This window comes from Mizuhopecten yessoensis, unplaced genomic scaffold (genome assembly GCF_002113885.1).
Source record: "Mizuhopecten yessoensis strain PY_sf001 unplaced genomic scaffold, ASM211388v2 scaffold7903, whole genome shotgun sequence".
Classification (NCBI taxonomy): Eukaryota; Metazoa; Mollusca; class Bivalvia; order Pectinida; family Pectinidae; genus Mizuhopecten; species Mizuhopecten yessoensis.
In genome coordinates, this window is record NW_018407280.1 from 616,926 (window position 1) to 635,828 (window position 18,903).

Genomic DNA, 18,903 nt, shown 5'->3' on the forward strand with positions numbered 1-18,903 from the left:
AATTTCCTGGGGGGTTTCCATGTTGGAATAAATTGAGGAAAATGGTGAAAATATATGATTTGTAAAGAAAATTCTCAGGGTGGGGGGTTTCCTGAAGCCCAAAAGAACCCTCTGGATCCGCCACTGCGTTAAACAAAAACAAACATTAACGATCTGCATGACTGGTATGTAGTTGTGTATGTTTGTCTGCAAACACTGTCACATTGCCTGCATACGTGCAAGTGGAAGGAAACATAAAATATCGATTTTGAAGAGTTCAAAGGCTAAGACCTTTTGATTACTCTTGAACATCCACTTCTAAAATATGCCTCCTGTTTCTTTCGATTTTTCGACCATTACACTACCATGCCTCATACCAAACTAAAGGGACCATTCCTTTGCTTACGGTGCTTACTTCTTTTCCAAGAATGGCCAACGGCGATGTAAATAGATGTGTGTAAATTATTTTGGAGCTTATTTTGTGAAAAGCACCGCAAAAAAGTCAGTCAATTGAAATATACTGAGGACGATATTGTGAGAATGATTTAGTTCCTGTTTGACAATATGAGTTGAGTTCGAGGCCAAGATTTTTCAGCGGACGATATGCATGTTTACAGGAACAAAGAGCTCCCTTCTCCTGGCCGATTTTTTTTTTTTGTTTGTTTTCATATGAAGCAGAATTCCTTGTTCAGCTTATCAGGACTAGTAACATAAACCTATCCAGTTCCTTCAAGTTCACATTCAGATTTATCGTCGATGTGCTGTCTTTTAAAAACAAGAAATTTAGTAAACATATATATTGAATGTACCCTCCTGGGCTTGAAATCAAGGGGACGCGGTGGCCAAGTGGTTAAGGCGTCTGACTGCTACCACTAGCCCTCCACCACCGGATAGCGGGTTCGAGGCTTACGTGGGCCAGTCGCCAGGTACTGGCCGTAGATAGATGTTTTTATACGGGAACTCTATTCTTCTTCCACCACTAAAACCTGGCACGTCTTTCAATGACCATAGCTGTTAATAGGATGTAAAACACAAACAAACCCAAATGAAATCCAGAACACTACATAATCTTCTAATTCAGCTTCTGTCCTCGATATTTACATACAACATGACCGACAGGGACGACTTACTGCTAAGCTGTACCATAAACAGGACGCTATCGATTCTCTAATCGTGAACTGTCCCTGATTCCCTTTACCTTCGATGTTTAAATGTCGCAGTTGATTCGGTATTCTTCGTAATATGACTTTCCGTTATGGCCGTCGGCTGCTGACAGACAAACTTACAGCATGGCGGGTGTCGTCGATGAGACAGAAGGCGCTTACCCTTCCGGGATACCTGGTCTTATTCCCCATGTAAATATTTCCTTTATAGATATTTTGCCCAAGTTTTATCTTGTAGCGAAAACACTTACTGGTTGTGATGTATAACCTTTCTACAACTCATACTTACCAACCTGAAGAAACTGAAAAATTATCGTTTTGTTGTCACTACGGTAATCTTTTGTCGTTTTACGAGTATACGTGTTCACAGACTCATGTGCATGGAAACTGTTCAATTCTTTTCGTTTTTTGTGTGTGTTTGTTTTTATTTAGACTTAGCAATTTCTAAAAAAGACCCGCATCAAACAAAACGAACAAGTAGGAAATTAGAGTAAAATATTTATTGAACCCGATCATAGAGAGACAAAATCGTATTTTTTTCTGGTTTTATACATCTCTGCGCTAAGTAAGGGTTGAATATTTTGATTTAAACATATTTTATTTGCAAATATACAAATGGGATCAGACACAAGTTTAAAAACTTACAATCCGTCTTTTCCCATAAAACATACATGATGAAATAAATATACATATGGCCTCAAATTACTAAGGAAATACAATGATGATGAAAAATGTCAAAACTTACTTATAAGATTTTTGATAAAAACAAATTCTTCCATTACATCGGTTTTGGACCGTGTTTGCTGTGACGCAGAAGTAACATTCAACAAGACAATATTCTTGAAACCGGGACATTTTGCCAATATTGAAATGTGTAAGGCACAACAAATTTGCATACAGTCCAAATATGGAAGCAAACCCTAACCATTATATATAGCAGACGGATGTCACTTCGTACTTAATAATGAAACCTCCCTAAAGATTGAATCCCATCAGTTCAGACAATTCATCAAATATTTCGTTAGTAGTACTGGCCGAAAGTGACGTCACTGTCGTAACTCGGAGTATTAAGTGGCCTGTGGTCCGTACTTCACAAGCATGTGTGTGTATAAAAATATACGAACGAGTCTGACTGAATAACGCCCATTGCACTGATACGTCGTAAAATTGAATGCGGAAATGCCGAAACATTATCGTAGTGCTGAATGACAATGTTTAAAGTTGTATTTATATTTACCTAATCTCTATTAAAGTTGGTCGAATTGGATTATATCGATCACATTACGGGGAAATATAAATTCGTTTCAATCTAGCGCGCTCGAGTTTCTCCTGCCAAATTTCTCTCATTCGGAGCATCTCTAGAAAAATTGGGCTAGACGCACCACATATGTGTTCCGAGTGAATGAGGTATGACAATAACAATGTCGCGAAAGCCAGACCACCTGCACTGTTGTGTTTTTGTTCCATTTCGGGATAATAAAATATTTCGCCCTGGTGAAACATCGTGTTTTCTAACCGAAAGGGCACTATATTTATAAATACGCCATGTTAAAATGAAAAACACAAACCAGATAAAACCCGTTTACAAGCCACTCAAACCTCCGACACATCCCTTTCGCCGTTGATGACAATAAACGCTCACAGAACACACCTCCATTATAGAAATGACGGCTCCTCGTGAGGTGACGAAACTGATTTGTCTGTCCTTAACAGAAAGTACGTCGCGAGTCTCCCTTTCCCTTTAACGTCTATCAAGCCCCTTAGTTTGAAATTGTAGTCGAGCCTCTGTAGAGTTTGAGCTGTCGACTTCAGTACCTAAAACGATAAGATGCACAATTATATCTAGACTACCACCTATACAAATACAATGTATATATTTTCTCTAAAACATCTGCACAAAACTAATTTCCAATTTACCAACTCTGCGCACATAAATAACTTCTTAATCAAATGAACGCACATGTATTTCCTTTAGATCACCTGATGAACGCTCATGCATTTCGTCGCATATACACCTTGCGTAGATGTATTTCTCCCCATACCACCTGAACGTATCAGTATTTCTCCTTATCATCTGTACGTGACTGTACTTTCATTTCTCCTTACAACCTGCACAGACATTACGTCATGTACACACCACCCTATACTATTTATTTATATGCATACTAAGATGAATGCCTTGTTACTTAATGCATAATGCTGATTTGCATGCCTTTTTATCTACTATATTTATAAATGTCACTATATGAATCATATTATCCATGTGTTGTACAGCACTTTACAATAGTTTTACAAATATATATTATAATAATTTATTATTATTTACGTACGTACCTGTATTTCTCTTACCACCTGTACATACCTGTATGTCTCATTACCACCTGTACATACCTGTATGTCTCATTACCACCTGTACGTACCTGTATGTCTCATTACCACCTGTACGTACATGTATGTCTCATTACCACTTGTACGTACCTGTATGGTCTTCTTACCAACTGTACGTATCGGTATGTGCCTATCACATGTACCTGTATGTACCTGTATTTCTCAAACCACCTGTACGTACTTTAACTTCTCCGTATCATCTGTCAATACCTGTATTTTGCTTGATCACCAGTATATACCCGCGTATCTATTTACCACCTGTACATACCTGTATGTCTCATTACCACCTGTACGAACCTGTATGTCTCATTACCACCTGTACGTACCTGTATGTCTCATTACCACTTGTACATACCTGTATGTCTCATTAACACCTGTACGTACCTGTATGTCTCATTACCACCTGTACATACCTGTATGTCTCATTACCACCTGTACGTACCTGTATGTATCATTACCACCTGTACGTATCTGTATGTCTCATTACCACCTGTACGTACCTGTATGTCTCATTACCACTTGTACGTACCTATATGTCTCATTCCCACCTGTACCTTGCTGTATGACTCATTACCACCTGTACGTACCTATATGTCTCATTACCACTTACCACTTGTACGTATCTGTATGTCTCTTTACCACCTGTACGTATCTGTAGGTCTCATTACCACTTGTACGTATCTGTATTTCTCTTTACCACCTGTAGGTACCTGGATGCCTCATTACCACTTGCACGTATCTGTATGTCTCATTACCACTTGTACGTATCTTTATTTCTCTTTACCACCTGTACGTACCTGGATGTCTCATTACCACCTGTACGTATCTGTGTGTCTCATTACCACCTGTTCATACCTGTATGTTTCATTACCACTTGTACGTATCTGTATTTCTCTTTACCACCTGTACGTACCTGTTTGTCTCATTACCACCTGTACGTATCTGTATGTCTCATTCCCACCTGTACGTATCTGTATTTCTCCTTACCAATTGTACGTATCTATATGTCTCATTACCACCTGTACGTACCTGTATGTCTCATTACCACCTGTACGTATCTATATGTCTCATTTCCACCTGTACGTACCTGTATGTCTCATTACCACTTGTACGTACCTGTATGTCTTCTTACCAACTGTACGTATCGGTATGTGCCTATCACATGTACCTGTATGTACCTGTATTTCTCAAACCACCTGTACGTACTTTAACTTCTCCGTATCATCTGTCAATACCTGTATTTTGCTTGATCACCAGTATATACCCGCGTATCTATTTACCACCTGTACATACCTGTATGTCTCATTACCACTTGTACGTATCTGTATGTCTCATTACCACCTGTGCCTACTTGTATGTCTCATTACCACTTGTACGTACCTAAATGTCTCATTCCCACCTGTACCTTGCTGTATGACTCATTACCACCTGTACGTACCTATATGTCTCATTACCACTTGTACGTATCTGTATGTCTCTTTACCACCTGTACGTATCTGTATGTCTCATTACCACTTGTACGTATCTGTATTTCTCTTTACCACCTGTACCTACCTGGATGTCTCATTACCACCTGTACGTATCTGTATGCCTCATTACCACTTGTACGTACCTGGATGTCTCATTACCACTTGTACGTACCTGTATGTTTCATTACCACCTGTACGTATCTGTATGTCTCATTACCACCTGTACATACCTGTATGTTTCATTACCACCTGTACGTACCTGGATGTCTCATTACCACTTGTACGTACCTGTATGTCTCATTACCTCCTGTACGTATCTGTATTTCTCTTTACCACCTGTACGTTCCTGTTTGTCTCATTACCACCTGTACGTATCTGTATGTCTCATTCCCACCTGTACGTATCTGTATGTCTCCTTCCCACCTGTACGTATCTGTATGTCTTTTTACCACCTGTACCTATCTGTATGTCTCATTACCACTTGTACGTATCTGTATTTCTCTTTACCACCTGTAGGTACCTGGATGCCTCATTACCACTTGCACGTATCTGTATGTCTCATTACCACTTGTACGTATCTTTATTTCTCTTTACCACCTGTACGTACCTGGATGTCTCATTACCACCTGTACATATCTGTATGTCTCATTACCACTTGTACGTACCTGTATGTCTCATTACTACCTGTACGTATCTGTATGTCTCATTACCACCTGTACATACCTGTATGTCTCATTACCACTTGTACGTATCTGTATGTCTCATTACCACATGTACGTACCTGGATGTCTCATTACCACCTGTACGTATCTGTATGTCTTATTACCAACTGTACCTACCAGTAATTCTCTTTACCACCTGTGCATATCTGTGTGTCTCATTACCACCTGTACGTATCTATATGTCTCATTACCACCTGTACGTATCTGTATGTCTCATTACCACTTGTACGTACCTGTATGTCTCATTACCACTTGTACGTATCTGTATGTCTCATTTCCACTTGTACATACCTGTATGTCTCATTATCACCTGTACGAACATACCTGTATGTTTCATTACCACTTGTACGTATCTGTATTTCTCATTACCACTTGTACATACCTGTATGTCTCATTACTACCTGTACGTATCTGTATGTCTCATTACCACCTGTACATATCTGTATGTCTCATTACCACTTGTACATACCTGTATGTCTCATTATCACCTGTACGAACATGTATGTCTCTTTACGCCTGTACCTACCTGTAATTCTCTTTACCACCTATACGTACCTGTATATCTCTTTAAGCCTGTACCTACCTGTGTGTCTCTTTACCACCTGCACGTACATGTATATGTCCTTATCACTTGTAAGTATCTGTATGTCTCTTTACCACCTGTACGAACCTGTATGTCTCTTTACGCCTGTACATACCTGTAATTCTCTTTACCACCTGTACATACCTGTGTGTCTCATTACCACCTGTACGTACCTGTATGTCTCATAACCACATGTACGTACATGTGTATTTCATTACCACCTGTACATACATGTATGTCTCATTACCACATGCACGTACATGTATGTGTCCTTATCACCTGTACATACCTGTATGTCTCATTACCACGTGTACGAACCTTATGTCTCTTTACGCCTATACCTACCTGTATGTGTCCTTATCACTTGTGCGTACGTACCTGTATGTCTCGTTACGTCTGTACCTACCCGTATGTATATTTACCACTTGTACGTACCTGTATGTCTCTTTACGCCTATACGTACCTATATGTGTCCTTATCACTTGTGCGTACGTACCTGTATGTCTCGTTACGTCTGTACCTACCCGTATGTATATTTACCACTTGTACGTACCTGTATGTGACCCTATCCACTGTACGTACCTGTATTTCCCCTATGACGCCAGTGCTCTCCATACGACTAGCCACATTGACAGTGTTACCAAATATATCGTAGTGAGGCCTATGAGCTCCTATGACGCCAGCTTTGACTGGACCATGGTTTATACCTGTAACAGAAGAGCGGAACGATAATGTTATCTTTTTTGCTGCTTGGTATAGTTTTGATGGAAACGTTTCATATATTAACAGCCAGGAAAGTATTTCCATGAAGGTTCAAAAACGTCAAAGGACTCCTACTAAATAATAATGGATTAGGTAGAAGATTACGCCAGAGCATGGTCAATGGGATTAGCTGCCAAATTCGAGGCTTGAAAAGCGAAGCGAAAACCAAACACAGGCCTGTATTTGTTTAGCCTAACGTCCAAACTGCACTTATCGATCTTCATGATAATTTGTGGCTATATCGACAGAGAAAGCAGCTCATAATCAGTTCTCCCTGTGGAGCATACAGCCGGAGCTGCCATTTCGGCGCTAACAGCTAGCATACAACAATTCTAGCCCTGCCTAACCACCTACTCATTTACAGCTGAGTAGACTTGAACAAACGGAGTAAAAAATCTTGCTCAAAGATACAACACAGGCCGTGCTGTGACTCGAACACGCAACCCTTCGGTCACGCGCCCGGCGTCCTACAATGTACCACTAGACTGCCGTGCCTCATTAAGTCCATAATCAATACAAAAGACACGAAGTTATGCTTTTTTACATATAGTACCGTCGATGCAAGACTTGATAGATTTAAAAATTGTTCTTCCATGCTCTCTTTTTCTATTTGTCACCCTAATAAAGTACTGGTCGCTTCCTACCGTCTCAGCTAGGGAGAATTTCTCTTTAGCTCATTCGATAGAGCGTTAGACTAGTAAGTCAGAGGTCCCGGGTTTGACCCCTAGCTGCGACATTGAAATAAATAATGACCTCTGTTACATATTGATTATGAAACAGAATTCAATTTCACTTTGAGTAGCATACGCGTCATCCAGCTGCATATGTATTGATCCTACACTTTACTTGACAAATGACGTCACACAGTCATCAGAACTTAAGATGTTTATTAAATGCAGTACTTCTATTGACGACTTGGTTTACATCTGATGCTTACCGTTATGTCGTGAGATGTTACTAATTAAGTATCTGTGCAGCATGGAAATATTATACACAGAGACGGACAGATGCTTTGTATAGAAACGCCTCTCGCGACTACTATGCCAACATACATAGAAATGCTATAGGAAACCCTTACTTTCAATATTTGATGTCTATTATTTAGAATGTTCAGAGCCAAAACATCAAGAAATATGATTATACAAAGGCCTTCATGTTACTGACCTCGACTGTCTCTCCAGCACATTTTCGATAGATAAAGGTTGCTTGATAAAAATTGGCAGGATTATTTTTTGCCATATTACATATAACATCTCCAGCACACATACAGACATACACACACATAGGGAGATATAAGCCAGGTGGCATATGACTAGTAGTCAGCGCCTGATAAGGCAGCTCCTACGAAATACTCAAAATTGTATTGATTAATGTATATGCTTATTGTATTGATTGCATAATTATGTACTGTAAAACGCTTTTGAGTGGCTTATGTTAGCTAGATAGAGCGCTTTATCAAATTTTGTATATTATTATTATATTATTTCACTGGGAAATAGGCTATTTCTTTGGGCGATATGAAGGTCGATGTTTTCAATTATGCTTATTAGTGTGCCTTCTACTTTCGATGTCAATGCTCCGGTTTTCTCTTGTTATACTGTAAAATCATCATTTTTCGTGGGACATTAAATTTCGTTTAGTTCGTGGATCCCGACGAAAACATAAATTTGGTATGATATTGATAGGGGAAAATAAGAAGTCAGCGAAATATAATGTCTTTGAAACAGGCTAGTATATGAAAACCACGAAATTTTCACCCCACGCAAATATGGTATCATCATGTAATTGCTTTCTTTTGCTTTTATTTTTATCTTATTTGTTATCGATTTTGAGTTAACTATGCTTGTGCTGTATCTTCTTTATTCTTGTGTTTTAATATACTGAAGAATTATGTTATGCTACCATGGTTAAATACTACTTAAAGAACTCAATTTCACAAATAAAATATATTAGAATAATGTTTAGTTATACCTGTGGCCCGGAGTTATGTTTGCTTGATGTAAAATCAATAATGTTATATGCAATGGGAAATATTACAGATTTTCGCCTGCGAAATAATTGAGTTTATGATAAAGAATAAAGTTTGCTTAGCAAATTACTTAATTATTATGCTTGTCTGATTAATAAATATATAATATTGGCTTAGTAAAATAGCAAAGATGAGTTTTTGGAAGGTCAAAAACGAAAGAATTATGCTTTTGTAGTGAAATACTTCAAAATTGTGTTTGCTTCGTATTTTATTGTAGGAATACGCTGTTTACGTATAGTGTGATTCATTATTTGTTTCCTGTAGTGTATCTATTACCAAAATATATTGGCGAAATCACATGTGTGTTTCTTCCAATCACTTTCCTAGAAGCGTATGACAAAAAACACGTGCAAATGTTTTTGTACATATTTCCCCTTTTTTACAACCCCGATGTATTTCTTGTTGTGAAAGATATCAGTTATTTTATTTTGAGAGGGGGCGTGATATAGATAGGGATATATCTAGTTGTTAGTTGTAACCATTGATTTCCACAAACTATAAACCGTAGTCTCTTAGTCTCTTCTTATCTTGTACATCTTGTTGCTTAATGACCAAAATTTATCTGATTTATGTAAACTTTTAGTTTCTATTTACAATCTACAAACGACGTCACGTCGCTGAATATCACCATGGTTTTCCTTTCCTTTCATTGTGTGTCCCTGATAGAAGTAATTTGTAATAGTATTGTAGGCACGCATGTACGAAACATGTCATTAACAAAATCAAATTTGTCTTGTTAAAGATTCTGTCTGACTCATCTTTACCAGGACCGTGCTTTATCAATATTTGTTAGCTTAATTATAGATTGAGTTAAGTTTTGAAGCAATTGTATTTTCATGATATTCAAAATCTGAAAAAGAAATATTTATGCCCTCATATTCATAGTGATGTTCCGTAGATATTATACACAACATTTCTCGTACCTATAAACATATTTAATTAACAATAAATCTGATTTTCAAATTTTCGTGAATATATCATCAACCTAATGTATATAGCTTGACCAACGGAGTTCTAGTCACTTCCTCTTACCATAGTCCTTCATACTCTACCATAGCCTCGCCATTATCTTCCCATAAATACACGGATAATTTGGTATTAGACATTTTTTTTCTTTCTTTAATTAACAGTCTTGATCTTTCATTTTCGTTATTACGGACTCAGTAGTCTCCAAGACTCATTATATTGATGATATGTAAGGTATACCATTAATCTTTGATTTCCTGTAGCGTTTTCAGATTCCATACGAAAATAGATATCCTTCGTCTGAAGTTGGCGTATAGAACAAGAAACAATTACGTTCGTCGAACAAGACAAAGGAACATAATTATTGTATGCGTTTTTACTGTAATCCAGGAAAATTATTTTTTCTCCAAGATTTCATTCCCCAGTAGGTTATGAATAGAAGAAGCAACAGGAGAGTACTGTTATGTAAAGAAACCAGTTATTTTAGCTCACAATTGATAAAACTAAGGCAACATATTTTTAAAAGGAAATGAAAACCCTTGAAAATACAAGGAGAATAAGACCAGAGGTTGTGGAATGGTAGAGCGTCTGCTTTATGAACGAAAACCGATGAAAAAAAGCAAAAAAAACCAACACACAACGATGCAACTCTATGTCAAATGCAAAAATATATCACTTTCTAAGAAATACGGTAGTCTAGTGGTAGGACGCCGGGCTCGTGACCGAAGGGTTGCGGGTTCGAGTCACAGCACGACACTGTGTTGTATCTTTGAGCAAGATACTTTACTCCAATTGTTTCAGTCCACTTAGCTGTAAATGAGTACGTGGTTGGGTAATGCTAGACTTGAAGAGTGCTTGCTGTGAGCACCGAAATGGCAGCACCGGCTGTACGCTCCCCAGGGAGTTGAGAACGATTTCGATTTTAGCTGGTTGCAAAGGCCCTATAACTACGAATGATAATTTGTGAAGCGCTTTGAGATGACCGACAAACCAGGTTGTGATAAAGCGGTATATACGAACCTCGAATTACTATCCTCACTTTTTAAAAGCGAAAAACGCGTTAGTCACAACGAGCAAGTATGCATATAAACATAATCAGAAACATCGATCTGCATATATTTAAACAGGAAATATTTTTCATTGAAATCACACAATCTGATTAAAATCATCTGTTACATGGCTCCGCCTGAACATCCGAATGTGCCGCGGTCAGGGTCACGTTCAAGTGACCTTTAGATGAACCAATCAGAGGCGCGCTGGCAAAAGTTTGCCAGCGAATCGGAATATCATGGTTGATTAATAAATAGCGAGGGGTATCGAACAGATTAGTTTCCAAAACGAATATGGCGGCGGGAACTGACGTTTTACGACGCCAAGGAAAACGTACCCATTAGGTAATAATTGCGTAGGAAACACCACCATACAGTCTTTCTTATCTAATAAAGCTTTGATTTTTATTCTGTTCGGGTTTCAGACGGTCTCAAATAACTTCAGAACTTTCGCATCATTCTCATCAATGTCCGGCATATTTGTTACATCTCCGAGCGCCCTTTTGAAAGAGGGTCTCTGATTGGTCAAAATTTAATGAGTATTTATAAATATAAAGGTCACCTGAACGTGACCTTGACCGCGGCACACTCAGATGTTCAGGCGTAGTACGAAGTTAACGAAACCATGTAACATGTGATTTTAATCAGATTGTGAAATCACAAAGACGACTTTAAACCGTGCCCATAGTCTCCTATAATCTGCATTTCTCAAGCGTTGCAAATTTTCCGATCAGCAGTCTACATGTAATAGGCCTGGTCACGGCACCAATTTGTAATAGGACGAGGAATAGAGATAAAGACAGTGCCGTCGCTGGGGCTGGAACCCGCGACCCTTGGCTCTCCAGCCCGATGCTCTACTGCTAAGCTAAAGGGAAATTCCCTACAGCTGACGCTTGTAAGGCAACATAATTAATCCACGTCTTTTACATACATTTATCATGGGAGTCACGATGGTCGATGCAAGCCCTTGAAAGCCGAACCAAATGCGACATGCCGACAGCGGATGCCGGGGAGGAATGATAGTAAGTAACGAAAGCTCACAATAGGAAGTTCTTAGTAGTAAGTCGTCCTTGTTAGGCGTGTTGTAAGTAAATGTATGTTGAATAGTCTGTTAAAGCCATTGACGTGATACATAATTTATTCATTATATATTTGAAATATATAGCGGTAGATGTGACAGATTTATTATTATATTCTATATTTTCCTTCGGAAGGACTTGCTCATTTATTATCTGCTGTGTACTTACTTGGGATTGACCAGATCTTGACCGGGATGAAGAAGAAAATCGAAGGAATAACTGAACAGCTATCATTTGTGCATTCAGTTGTTGAGGACATTTATGAGATTTTGATGACATTACGACAATCTCCAGTTAAATCCGTCACCAAGGGGAAAGATTGTCACATTTTGGTTCCACAAGAGTTCCAACTATGCAATCTGTTAGACTATCATACCAAAGACATTTTGTTTGTATAAGTGCATCCTGGACTTTCCTACATAATTTATATGGTCAATACATTCATATGTATTGTTCCTTTTTTTGTTTGTTTATGGTACGGGATATTTAACTGTTTGGTTATTGTTTTGTTGGTAGAATTTCTCTTAAAGACGCAGTCAGAGATTGAAAAAAATGTTTCGGGTGGGGTTTCATAGAAGCTTGGTTGAGCTTTTGATATGAGCCTTAATTTTCCGAACCGTTTACTGCCGAACGATGCTTATTTATTCGTCTTCACCAGCATTTTTCAAACATCACAGAGCATTTAGTGAAATAAACAACATTGGAGATTTTCAAATACCTGTACAGACACCTACCTATTCTGAGCTGGAAGTTGGTAAACGATTCCCTGGAAATATCCTCTATAACTTCCATCATTTTTAACGCAAATTGCAGAAGTGTTCCGAGGTGTTCCCGTCGTCTGCATCTTCCATTTTCCTGTACACAAACAGAACATGCTGATAAACTTCATACACCGTTACATATGTTACATTGTCTACGTTTTTAGTGTACACCGTTAAACCTCGTTAGTTTACAGTTTAACTTGCAAGTATACAGTTAAACTTCGTTAGTTTACAGTTAAACTTCGTTAGTTTACAGTGAAACTTCGTTAGTTTACAGTTAAACGTCGTTAGTTTACAGTTTAACTTGTAAGTATACAGTTAAACCTCGTTAGTTTACAGTTAAACTTGTGATTATACAGTTAAACATTGTTAGTATAACTTAAACGTAGTGTTCAAGTTAACCGTAAACTTTCAACTTGTAAGTATACAGTTAAACCTCGTTAGTTTACAGTTAAGCTTGTGATTTTACAGTTGAACATTGTAAGTATAACTATAACGTAGTGTTCAAATTAAACGTAAACTTTCAACTTATAAGTATACAGTTAAACCTCGTTAGTTTACAGTTAAGCTTGCGATTTTACAGTTGAACATTGTAAGTATAACTATAACGTAGTGTTCAAATTAAACGTAAACTTTCAACTTATAAGTATACAGTTAAACCTCGTTAGATTATAGTTAAACTTGTTATTATACAGTTACGCTTTGTTAGTATAACTTACACGTGGTGTTCAAATTAACCATACATTTTCAACTTGTAAGTTTACAGTTAAACCTCGTGAGTTTATAGTTAAACATGTGATTATACAGTTAAACCTTTTTAGTATAACTTAACTGTAGTGTTCAAATTAACCGTAAACCTTAAACTTTTAAGTATACAGTTAAACCTCGTTTGTCGACAGTTACACATAGTGTAAAAGTCAACCTCGTTAAACGCAAGGTAAACCTTGTTAGCGTACAGTTAAACCTGATGAGTCTACAGTTAAACTTGGTATACAGCTTAACCTTATATGTGGACTAAAGGAATAAGTTAACTTACCTCCATGGAGATATCGTCGATATGTTTCTGCAGACCACTGGCAACCATGTAGGTAGCACCAATAGTTTTTATCTTACACAGGTTGGCAAATTCGGGTTCCTGTAATAACTGAATCAAACAAAGTAAACCTGTACTGCTCAATGATACCATTGCGGTAAATAAATCATTCATCAGTGTAGCCAATACTAAAAGAATTGGGCTCCAGTTCTAAAGTGATCCCAAACATATGTAGAAATACAACGAAAGGAAATATGCCTAAAGAAGTCTTAATAAAGTCATAATACGAATAACAAATAGGAATAAAGGTACTAGACAATAATGAGTAGATAAACGAGGCGAAAAAGTCACTTTTTATAGATTTAGCAAATCGATAAAAAAAGTCAAAGTATATATTTAAAGCACCATAATGCCATTTCGGCCAATTACAACTCGATAAAGTAAAAACAAAAGGTCTATGTCCAAAGTGTTACAAAATGTCTAGAAATACAACAAAATGTGGGAAGGTACCTATGTAAATTTTTATCATGTTATAATAGCGGTGATAAGTAGGTCTGCAGAGGCCAGGCAATGATCCACTTATTTACAAAATAAAATTTAGTTAATGAATAAGAGGTCTGTATCAGTTATCAACGTAATACATCTGGCCCGTACATATTCAGTAACTGACCACCCAGCAGAAGTGGTCAATGACCCTGTTATAGCTGTTGACAGATACTGGAAGTGACCAGCAAGCCTTTATTGTCGGACCACAAAATACCAGTGGACAATATGAGTATGAGCGCATATAGACGTAAACATTATTCTACCACAATACGCTGTGTTATTCCACTCTCAGATCATTGTTGAAACATGCAGACTGTTGAATAAATATGAGTTATACACCACACGTGGTATATGACCTTCCGTAGTTTTGATTGGTCGAGAAGATGAACCTGGACCGGACGACTTTTTCCCCGCGCTTTTTGCCGCATGCTGTTTTTGTTTACGTCGTCTGCTGTCAACATCCGGCAACTGCTGGTGACTTTCGTAAGGTTATGCGATGGGAAAAGGGGGTTATTAAGGCAATACCAAAAGAAGATGATGCTTGAAGATTTGATCGCTAGTTTCAGGCAGAATTGCTACAGACGCTCGATATCGTTTCGACGCCATACCGTCGCGTGTCCAGGTCGTGAAACCCAGAGACGTAATATATATGTCTCTGTGAAACCCAAACAAGATCTGTAACAGTGTCAGAAAATATTTTGTTCTCCCCATGTCCCGTTATCAATATTTGGAGGGCCTGTCTACGGCGGAACTCTCGCTATAAACGTCAACGATAGAACCTCACGAAGAAACGTCCCAGGCCTATGGTTTTGGACATTGACAGCGATTAGTTTGTCTTTATCATTTGTATAGTCCGTGGTTAATTTATATTAATTAATGCAATATTGCATACTCTCAATATTTAAAGTCGTTCCTCTATTTTATTTTTTCGCGAAGTTGTTGCCGAAACATTAATTTTGAAAATTGTTAAATTTGTAAAAATAAAAAGTCATTTTTTAATATCAATGAGTGACTTTTTACATGTGGGTCATATCACTACGCCAGCCTTTTCAACAAAATGTGTGTATGCTATTCAAATCTGGAAACACTCCAGCTGTTTCCGACTGAGATTGTGGTAGACACAGATCACAGGACTTGTGATTGTTGAGTATCGTATTTATTTCACTCTCGTTAGATAATTTTCAAAAGTTACAGAAAGACACTTGCTAAAGCTCGTGTCTTTTGTAACTTTTGAAAATTAACTAACTCGAGTGAAATAAATACCATATTGAACAACCACTCGTTGTGTAACCTCTATTTATTTCACTGCCTGATAATGCAATAACAGGTTGAAAAGCGTCATTATATGACTATCCTCGACACATTTCCTTATTGTCCAGTTCATATGTTGACAGGAGTATGCTATATTACGTGTGTTTCTGTACATGTATACCACCTCTATCACTGCATGTGTGATCACATAACCTCTTATACACATGTATTATTAACTGTTTCAATAGTAAGTTGGATAGTAAGTAATCATATCATAACTACAAACGTAGCTTTTCTCTGCGAATATCGAAAAGATTATGTTAGAAATAACGCCGTGTTCCCAATACGAAGTTGCGGAACTTAAAAAATAAATGTCATGCCTGCGTTGATTGAGTCAAAATGATTTTCTAGATTTATATATCTTAATGCAAGCATACCCACAATAGTTCAAGAACTATGGATTTATTGTAATGTAAAGTTGTGTGGTCGGTAGTTTAATAAGATGACAAAAACCTCTTTTTAAAAAACAAACAGAAACAAAACCACCAATGGCATAAATTGTAGGAGTTTGTGTATGAATGCATTCCACTCAGACATTTAAGTAAGTGAAATGTCGTCTAGAGTACGGCAGCTAAGGAATGATCATGGATTTTGTATAATGTGTTTCATTTTTTGGATACTAAGTAATCTAAGCTTAAAATTGTAAGGTTTTGCGACGAGTCTGAGGTTGTGGTCAATCATTTTCTGATGTGGAGACAATGCTATGGATACCACTGGCAGTAACCTCACCGGTTACTGTAAGATTTGTTTAGTGGAAGGTTAAATATAGGTACTACTTAAAGGCAGTATGTTTAGATCGACGCACGATTTCACCAAAACAAACAAATATGCAGATATATCTTATTTTGTAGACGTGACAATGTTGTTGTTTTTTAAGTACTGGAACAAACATAAAGCTAAAAGATGGAGCTTAAACGCCAAATGATTACTTGGGTCGGTAAAGAGTTCATAAATCTTGAGCCAATTATAACATGATAATACCTAAATATCAATAAATCCATAATTCGAACATGTAATCAACGAAACAATGCCACAATTAAGGAAATATCTAAATATTGTGATATTGATATATGGACGTGAATAAAACACATGCATGTTAAACTACTTTTTCAGCCAAACCCTGATTCTGTATAAAAAAGACACTACCTCGGATGTGGCCACGATGTTGTATCTATTTATGTATTTTAGCAGATACTCTATCGTAAGGAATCAAGTCGTGGTAATGCCACTCTTTTTTTTTGTGATGAAATATATTTTTAATCTAATTAAACTGTATATTGTTTAAAATACCAGACTGTGCCAATCGGCTGGAACTAAACATAGTAACGATTTTACTTTTGCCTACCTCATCGTAGTCCGATATTATTTCATTGAGGAAGCGCAGACATCCAAGACCATCTTCATAATTGCAATTTTCGGTGTAGAATTCGTCAAAATGAGGACAAGCAGCAAACATAACACCAACGTCATCATGGGTCGTGCTATGTAGATACTGTCACACAAAAAACAACAACAAGATTAGGTGAAGCAGAATTATTGAAACAGCTGTTACCTAATTTAAAGGTTGCAATTACACTTTTGTCTTACGTTCATCCCTTAATTGTATTGTTTAAAAATATTTTTAATTGACAGAACTTTTGTAAATTGTATTGTTTATATGAACGAAAACGTGACATATTCTTTCCGTGAAAAAATATATTTGCTATTTAAAAATATTCTTTTTGCAAAATACAAAGATTAGACAAAAGTGAGAAAATCATAGAATTCGTCTTCTCCCCCAAGAAGTAAAGTTTACCTTATTACATTATACCTGCGATTTTTATTATAGTTTAGGTTATATGATCCCTGTGATTTGTGTAAGCGTTAAGGTAATACTTTACCTTTCACATTATACCTTTGATTTGTGTTAGCTTTAAGGTTATACGTTACCTTAAAACATAAACCTGGTTTGTTTTTGTTAGAATTCATGTTATACAATACCTTGCACATTATACCTGTGATTTGTGTTAGCTTTAAGGTTATACGTTACCTTACAACTTAAACCTGGTTTGTTTTTGTTAGAATTAATGTTGTACAATACCTTGCACATTATACCTGTGATTTGCGTTAGCGTTCAGATAACCTTAACACTAACACAAATTAACGGTTATAATGTGTAATGAATTGTATAACATTAATTCTAATCTACCCATTTTTTCTCTGGTTTGTGTTAGGAGTTAAGGTTATATGATAGCCTACACATTATACATGTGTTTTATGCTAGAGTTAAGGCTATATGTTACCTTATGCTTGCCAATTAATGTTGTGTTTCATTAAGAATTTATCGGAAAATGCACAACAATTATAACAGTCTTCATTTCTCCATTTCGAATTCGTACACAATTCTAATACTGTCACAGAAGATACGTATTTCAACAAGCGTTATGGTGACACTATTTGCTTTTTTCAAATGAAAGGTAAAATGGGCAAAACATTAATGTTGCTCTAAACTTTGGTCTATTGCATCCTCTAAATAATATCATTTAAATGCGAAGTATGAATTACTGAATACATCTTATTCAAAATTATAAACAAACGCAACGACGTTTGGAATGGGCATCGAAACATTTTTTTTCAAAATGTCGACAAAATCATCTGACCAAGATACGGTACCATTTGCAGGAGAAATGCTTGTTTTGTCGATTGATCGGTACACTGTCAACTGGTTATTGGAGAAAATAGTATTACGAACCGTCTCATCGTGTTTGGAGAGTAGATCCCTGGCGATATCCGGCAGAATTATGTTGTAGAGGATTTTCTTATTTTTCTTTCTCAGCTTCCGAAGCTTTGCATGGTTTCGTATTGTTTTGTTCCTCTGAAGAAACACCTTGCGCTTCAAAGTTTCAATCTAAAAATAAAACGATTTTCTAAATGTTAAAAAATAAAGACTACGTTCTTGTTGTCTTAGTATCTATGCTGAACGATAACTGTAAATTTATAAAGAATAATAATGAAATGAATAAATGAAGATAAAAAATCGTTTGTATCAACAAAAATATGGCAGTTCAAATAAATCTTTGCGAA

The 18,903-nt window shown here is 36.9% G+C and overlaps 1 protein-coding gene across 1 annotated transcript; it reads right to left on the reverse strand.

The window, feature by feature from the left end:
- Positions 1-1,655: 1,655 nt before the first annotated feature.
- LOC110454520 (adenylate cyclase type 4-like) lies at positions 1,656-18,654 on the reverse strand. Its single transcript, XM_021504065.1, has 6 exons — positions 18,572-18,654; positions 17,186-17,332; positions 13,987-14,094; positions 12,924-13,044; positions 6,887-7,011; positions 1,656-2,957 (listed from the first exon to the last, which is right to left on the reverse strand). Exons 2-6 carry the CDS (start codon positions 17,294-17,296, stop codon positions 2,799-2,801), a joined length of 624 nt encoding a protein of 207 aa, XP_021359740.1. The 5' UTR covers positions 17,297-17,332; positions 18,572-18,654; the 3' UTR covers positions 1,656-2,798.
- Positions 18,655-18,903: the final 249 nt, after the last annotated feature.